The sequence below is a fragment of the Eretmochelys imbricata genome, chromosome 3, assembly GCF_965152235.1.
Source record: "Eretmochelys imbricata isolate rEreImb1 chromosome 3, rEreImb1.hap1, whole genome shotgun sequence".
Classification (NCBI taxonomy): Eukaryota; Metazoa; Chordata; order Testudines; family Cheloniidae; genus Eretmochelys; species Eretmochelys imbricata.
Window position 1 is genome coordinate 130,093,110 of NC_135574.1, and position 7,540 is coordinate 130,100,649.

The 7,540-nt window shown below is 42.2% G+C and overlaps 1 protein-coding gene across 4 annotated transcripts in view; it reads right to left on the bottom strand.

Annotated features, from left to right (window-relative positions):
• The window catches only part of COG2 (component of oligomeric golgi complex 2), a 45,161-nt gene extending 38,331 nt beyond the window's left edge, over nucleotides 1–6,830 (bottom strand). For 3 of the 4 annotated variants that reach the window (XM_077813386.1, XM_077813385.1, XM_077813387.1), the window contains exons 1-2: nucleotides 6,668–6,828; nucleotides 237–398 (exon numbers count right to left, since the gene is read on the bottom strand). In XM_077813386.1, coding sequence (XP_077669512.1) covers nucleotides 237–398; nucleotides 6,668–6,742 — 237 coding nt within the window. In that variant the 5' untranslated portion in view covers nucleotides 6,743–6,828. Of the gene's footprint in view, nucleotides 1–236; nucleotides 399–6,667 lie in introns of all 4 variants that reach the window. The other variant, XM_077813384.1, reaches the window with a different exon arrangement.
• Nucleotides 6,831–7,540: the final 710 nt, after the last annotated feature.

The window sequence follows — 7,540 nt, forward strand, 5'->3', positions numbered from 1 at the left end:
TAAATCCATTATCTATAAGAAATCGCAATTATTGCTTTTCATCTTACTGCAGACAAACAGCAGTTATATAGAAAGTACAGGTACAGTACGTGTTTTCCAGTATCTCTCAATTTGAAGGGCAACAATTCAAGGCTTTTTTACCTAACATGCCAGGAAAGAAAGACATTCACTATTTTGTGGTGTAACTAAATATCACACTAAAACACACACACATAAAATTAAACCTGAAGACTTACCAGATTTGTTGAAAGATTAACAAAATCTGCATAGTCCTTGTTTATGAGTTCTACCATAGAAGTTTTAAGGAGTTTGTAATAGAGCTCCAGATCATCTCTGAGCTCTTCCAACTGGACACGCTTTCTGCAGTCAGACACAAAGTGATCGACATCAAAGTCTGGCTGAAAATGAAACGAGCAAAAGGATACAGGGATGTAAATAAAAAACATACAAAAGAAATGGATCTTTCCTGCAATAAAGCATTCTACATGAAACTAAACTGCTGAGCCTACCTGAAGGGGGAAAAAAGAAATGGTTTGCAGAAAATTGACAAACCATACTCTAGAGACAGATTTTAGCTTTCTGGGATCCTAGACTCATTGGGACAGACGATACTGTCTTCTAACGTGTATTGCAGTACTGTATTTACCAAACCCCTTTATTGCTGCTTTAAACTGCCCATGGATTTATCTGAAAATATGTTACAAGTATGAGCTCAACCCTGAAGCTTTTTTTATAAAGCCCCATTGCACTTTGTAGCTAAGCATTCAGCAGGCATTGTTAAATGTTTGATTTTAGTCATGCTGCAGTGGAGAAGTTCAAAGCTTCTGTTAAGATTGCAGGAGGTGGAAAGGAAAAACAAAGCTATGTAGATCAACCAACAGATGACAATTTTCAAGACTACTAGACAACACTGAGAAATCAGATTGATGACCCGGAAAAAAAATCAATATCAAATTAAGATGTTTCAGTGGAAGGTGAGAGAGGACAATGGAAAAGAAGCTGAAGCTGCTTTTCCACAGTAAATTATGAAATCTCTAGGGAAGTGTCATGGAAATAGGAGTCTGCCTTTCAAGTTCATTCCATCCAGAGTCAAATGTATTCTCACTCACAGTCTAGAAAAAACAAATGATTAAAATGGACACAAAAACCTGTGCACACAAACAGACAAAAGAGGACACAAATAAACATTCTACAAAATGTTAATTACTGATGTTGATTGTGTTCTCTTCAGACTTCTTGATTCTTATAGAATCAACAAGAATGTAGTGAAAAGGAGTACTTGTGGCACCTTAGAAACTAACCAATTTATTTGAGCACAAGCTTTCGTGAGCTACAGCTCACTCACGAAAGCTTATGCTCAAATAAATTGGTTAGTCTCTAAGGTGCCACAAATACTCCTTTTCTTTTTGTGAATACAGACTAACATGGCTGCTACTCTGAAGAATGTAGTGATTCAACATATAGGCCTAATCTAAGCCTAAAAATTAGACTGACCTAACTACATCACTTAGGGCTGTGAAAAATTTTGTATCCTGAGCAACATAGTTAGGTCAACCTAACACTGCAAACATATTCTATTGAAATTGGATTTTTAAAATTTAAATTACACTTTAATTTAAATTAAATACAGGTTTATTTATTGTAAACAAACCTATTTAAAATTAAATTTGAAACTGAGACTCTGTGTTAATGCCTAAACTTATTTAAATTAAAAGACAAAACATAATATTAAGCAGTCCATATGTTTGCTGCCAAGTTTTAAAGGAAGTCAGACCACTGAACTGGTGAAAATCATTGGCTAAGCACCTGGAACCAGAGTTTGTGGAAGTGCTCAACCAGCTTTTGAAAGCAGTAGCCTCTTCTGCAGCTGAAGAGAGAATATTTTCTTCATTTCAATTTATTCAACTACTGTAGTTCAATTGAATGACTATCTCAAAGTTCAGAAACCAACTGGGAGTTGCAAGAACAGGAGAACTTGTTTTCTTCTTCCAATCTATGAATAAAAACTGCGCGCAAGAGACTGACATCTTTTAGTTCTAAAATCCTGAAATAATGGTGACCAGAAATCATCAAGTCAGTTCATTAGTACCGATATTATTTCCTTGGTTTAATAAAGCAATCAGTTCTAAATACAAAAGACGTTTTGATAAACTCCTTTTGATTATATATTGAGCACATTTAAGGTAGTCTTATTTAATAAAAAATAAAATGCTATTTTTGTGCATTAATTGAATTTGGATTTCCATTCAGATAAAGCTTGGCCCAAGGCACAAATAAAAAATTAATCATGTAGTAAAAAGTTAAACTATATAATTGCTTAAATAAATGTGTACAGAGATAGCGTATTCTCCTGGTTAGCAAAAAGAAGCACCAAATGTAGTGTAAAAACTATATTTAACTGCGAATCAACATGTTTTAATGTTTATCAACCAATGAGAATCAATCTTTCTTTGGGAAAATCACTAAAAAGTAAAAATGCAAAACATGACTAAAATCAATTATTTAGTCAATCCACCCTGAAAGAAAGAGAGGTACTGAAGTTGATAAGAATAATGTATGAGGAAATTGAGAAGCAGCACTGCAGGAATGTCATTTGGAAGCAGTTACAAGCACAAACATCAAAAACAGACAACAATCAGATGGACAAGAAAAGGAAAATCATTAAAACAGATTTATGTTTCAAGTTTCCCCTATTACAGATGAAAAATTAAAGCTTTTTCTTAAAACCTAGTTTATATTTCTTATGCTACACTATTTATTTACAGTTACACCCCCAAATCTAACATCTACCTGAAAATCTGTGATTTCTTCTCAGCTTCCCGTGTATTTCTCCTAGAAGTATATTCCTAAGTGTCATTTTGCAGTCATCCTAAGAAGGATTTTAATACCTTACATATCTTTATCCAAAGAATAACCAAATGCAAGTAGTCCGGAGTAGTGCACATATTCCAAACCATCACAGTAAAAGGATTTTCTGACAGCCGCAAATACTCTGGCTGATATACCCATCTGAGATGGATATAAGAAACTGTAAAGAGCCATGACTCTAATACACAGGCCTACCTCAGTCACAGAAACTGAAAAATCTGCTCAGAGACTAGCCCTATTAAATTTTTGCATATTTTCCAACAATCATATACTGCACAATCCTCCCCCCCTTCCACCCTAAGCAATTAAGTGCTGTGCCTGTGTTTTTACTGCAAAGTCTTTCAGCCACTCCTAGACAACTGATAGGCTCAACTGGAAACAGAAAACAATACATAAATAGAAATCAAAGGGAAAAAAATTGCATCTAATCTAGAGACTTCAGATCTGAACAGAGCTATGCTAGAAGTGTCTTTCAGGACAAAAGTCAATATACACTAAGCAGACTGGTGCTTTACTCTCTCCTAATTATTACAATAAAATAATTAATCAATCACCTGAGACAGTGGGCTGTTAAACTCATGTTTTGCTTCTTTTGACAAGACTAAGCCATCCATTGTAACAAACACAATCGCTTTCATTTAACCCCTAGAAACTCAATTTCCTCTCTTTTCACTAATTTTTCAATAGCAGTAAAGTTCCATCACCAAATCTGATAGAAAAACCAACCAAAACTCCCTCTTCCCTGTTACTGTCACTCTAAAACGAACAGAGCTGAAATGGTGGTAGAAGTTTTGTTGTAAAAGTCCCTAATATAGTCAAAGCTTACCAAACAAAGTAGTAGATTCAGCTTAGTCTTTCCTTGACGCACTCATTTTAAAACAGGTTAGACGAAATTGTCAATAATTTATATATTTCAAATCTACTTGTTCTAGTGGTTTACCAGCTTTTTCATTCTGCACACCACTTCATAGAAGAGCCCTACACACACCGACCTCATTGACCATTCATTTCTTGGGTTCTCAACATAATAATATTTTTGGACTACCCAAAGCGTTTAGTCTACACAGAAACAGAGAATCACCAGTGATCTATACTATAATTAATACAGATAGCAGTACTGTTAAGCTTAAAAAAAAGCTAACCTCAAGGTTTCAAAAATCATTTGATTGGCTTAAAAATATAAGATGTGAAAATAAATTATAAATTTTTGGTTCTTTTAATTTGTCTTCTGTGTCATTAAGGTACATCCAAGTTCACATTTTCAAGTTTGTCGCTGCAAAAATTAGGGCTAGAAACTTCCTTTCATTTTTTTAAATGGAAGCTGAGATTCTCACATAATCATGTACCCCCCAGAGCTGGAGTTTTATAAAAACCATCAAACACTGCAAGACTGGAAATACAATTGCAAACATTGGCAACACAGCAAACAAGCCCCCACAACAAAAAGTGCTTCAGCTATCCTCATGGGTGATTCCAGGGGCCTGTATTCAGAGAGCAAAACCCAGAGAGGGCACCTCAGTTATCCAAGTTATCCTGAAAACAAATTTCAAGATTTTCAAAAGTTCTGCTGCCTATCACCTCTCAACACTGCCCCCCCCACACACATCGCCATAGAAAAGGCGAAGAATAAAGTTGTCCCAAAGAAAAACAAGCAGCAACTATTGAGAAAAACAATAGTTTCTAACCTCCCACATAATACAAAATCAAGGGCTCAATTTTTATCTTCAAAACACCCAATGGGCTTTGTCCACTATCAACAAGATCGTGGTCAACAACTTCGCTCCTCTGCACAGTGGAACCTTCTACGATAAAGGGGAAGTTTGTGTCCCGGAGAAAAAGCTTTCCTAGGGGCCAGCCCAAGACTGTGGCATGAACTCCCACAGGAACTAAGGATCACCATAAATCTCACCACCTTAACATAACATAAAAATGTCCGTACTGAGTCATACCAATGGTCTCTCTAGCCCAGTATCCTGTCTTCGAACAGTGGCCAATGCCAGGTGCCCCAGAGGGAATGAAAAGAACAAAAAGAAAAGGAGTACTTGTGGCACCTTAGAGACTAACCAATTTATTTGAGCATAAGCTTTCATGAGCTACAGCTCACTTCATCGGATGCATAAAGTGGAAAATGCAGTGAGGATTTTTTAGACACACACAGACCATGAAAAAATGGGTGTTTATCACTTCAAAAGGTTTTCTCTCCCCACACCCCACTCTCCTGCTGGTAATAGCTTATCTAAATGTACATGTACATTGGTCAAACTGGACATCTCTACGTAAAAAAATAAATGGACACAAATCAGATGTCAAGAATTATAACATTCATAAACCAGTCAGAGAACACTTCAATCTCTCTGGTCACGCGATTACAGACATGAAAGTTGCGATATTACAACAGAAAAACTTCAAAACCAGACTCCAGGGAGAGACTGCTGAATTGGAATTCATTTGCAAATTGGATACAATTAACTTAGGCTTGAATAGAGACTGGGAGTGGCTAAGTCATTATGCAAGGTAACCTATTTCCCCTTGTTTTTTCCTACCCACCTGACGCCCCCGTTCCTCAGACGTTCTTATTAAACCCTGGATTTGTGCTAGAAATGGCCCACCTTGATTATCATACACATTGTAAGGAGAGTGATCACTTTAGATAAGCTATTACCAGCAGGAGAGTGGGGTGGGGGGAGAGAGAACCTTTTGAAGTGATAAACACCCATTTTTTCATGGTCTGTGTGTCTAAAAAATCCTCACTGCATTTTCCACTTTATGCATCCGATGAAGTGAACTGTAGCTCACGAAAGCTTATGCTCAAATAAATTGGTTAGTCTCTAAGGTACCACAAGTATTCCTTTTCTTTTTGTGAATACAGACTAACACGGCTGCTACTCTGAAACCTGAACAGAACAAGTAATCATCAAAAGATCCCTCCCCTGTCACCCATTTCCAGCTTCTGCTTCATGTGCAAAGTGTACTTATTTTATCGTGCCTTCTCTAATATAAACATATAGCAACATGGGTGTTGTCGGTGTGTGTATATATACGTAAACATGAATTTCAGAACACACATTTCCGCCCCAGGGGAGAGGATGAGAGAACAAACATGTGACAAACATTAGTCATGCTGCTCAAGGCACTAATGAAAAGCACTCAGGTGATGGTACAAAAACCTAATCAGAATAGGAGGAGGACACCTGACGCCTATCTCAGTACTCAGACTTCAGCTTTTGAGGCTAGTGCTCCAGGCTTCCACTGTCTACTTAACTGAGCCATCACCATACACCCAGCTTATCGCTCAGTTGTGGGCGCTCAAAGCCACCACGGAGTTTGGGCTGCTATGCTGATTAGGGTTTGAAGCAGGCCTTGCCCCATGGCGGGTTACAGAAGGGCACCCAAGGCAATGACACCGAAGCCAGGCTACAGTTCGAGCCTGGTGAACTAGAGCATAGCCCAAAGGGACGGAAATCCGCTCATTAATAACAAGCGTCCCCCGCTCAGCCCTAGGAAAGGAGTGTGGACCTGCCCCCTCTGCCAACCGCCCCAAGGGCCCCAGCCGAGATGAGCCCGCCCCACACATCGCCCTGCGCAGCCCGGCCAGCGGCAGGGGACCCGTCACTGCTCCGCTGGGGAGTCGGGCAGCCCCCGCTCAAGCCCGGAACACGCTCCACCCCCGCCCAGCCCTGCTCCCCCGCAGCCAGCGCAGGGACGGGCACCCCCGCGCCGCCCCACGGGCGCCGCCCCACGGGCACCGCCTCGTCCACTGGCCCCGCGGTGACCCCTCCCCCCGTCCAGCTCCCCCCACCTTCATGAACTCGTCCTTGTCGAAGCAGAGGTTTCCGGGCCCGCGGGGCAGGCACATCCCCCCCCTCGCCTCCATCCCCGCGCGCGGGCCGGCCCCGGGCCCCTCCTCTCCGCCCCGGCTCCCGGCTCCCCGAGCTGCAGGCGGCCGCGGCGGCTCTTCCGCCAACATGGCAACGCGGCGGGCGCGACACGGACGAGTCGCCGCCTCCGAGCTGGGAGAAGCCGCCACCGGCGAACGCGGCCCCTAGCGGCGCCAGGCGTCACTGCACCGCCCCCACCGCCCCGTCTACACGTTCGTAATCCGAATTCGGCGAAACTTGAGGAAACCGAGGAGGACCCTGCACCGTTCCCTGAAGGTCTAGATCGGCGCGGGACGCGACGGGTCTGAGTCAAGAGGCCCTAGGAGGAGCCCCCGAGCTGGGATGTTGCAGCCAGGCTTCCTCCACCCACGGCGGATTAACCACCCTGCGGCCCTGCCCCGCACCCGTCTCCTCCGCGGCGGTGCTGGGGTGGCTGCTGTGCCGTTCAAACGCTCCCCACAGGAGCGACTGCCTCAGGGAGCTGCAGTGAGCGCGGTGGGGCAGATACTAATGAGAGGTGTGAGGGCAGCGCTAGTGCCGACATGAGGGAGCGAAACTGCAACAGATCTGAACTCAGAGTAGCATGGCTGGTGTGAACTTCCCCCTCTCCCCCACACCCCTTCCGTGCTTAAGAGCTAATGAAAGAGGTGACTGGGGCTCAATAATTTTTTTTTACTTTAATAACTGATGCAGCAAGCCCAGAGGTGCCAGGGCTATGGACTGCCAAGCCTAGAGGTGCCAGGGCTCAGCCCTGGCACAAATTAAGCACTGCCACCCCTAGTATTTAGCCTGGT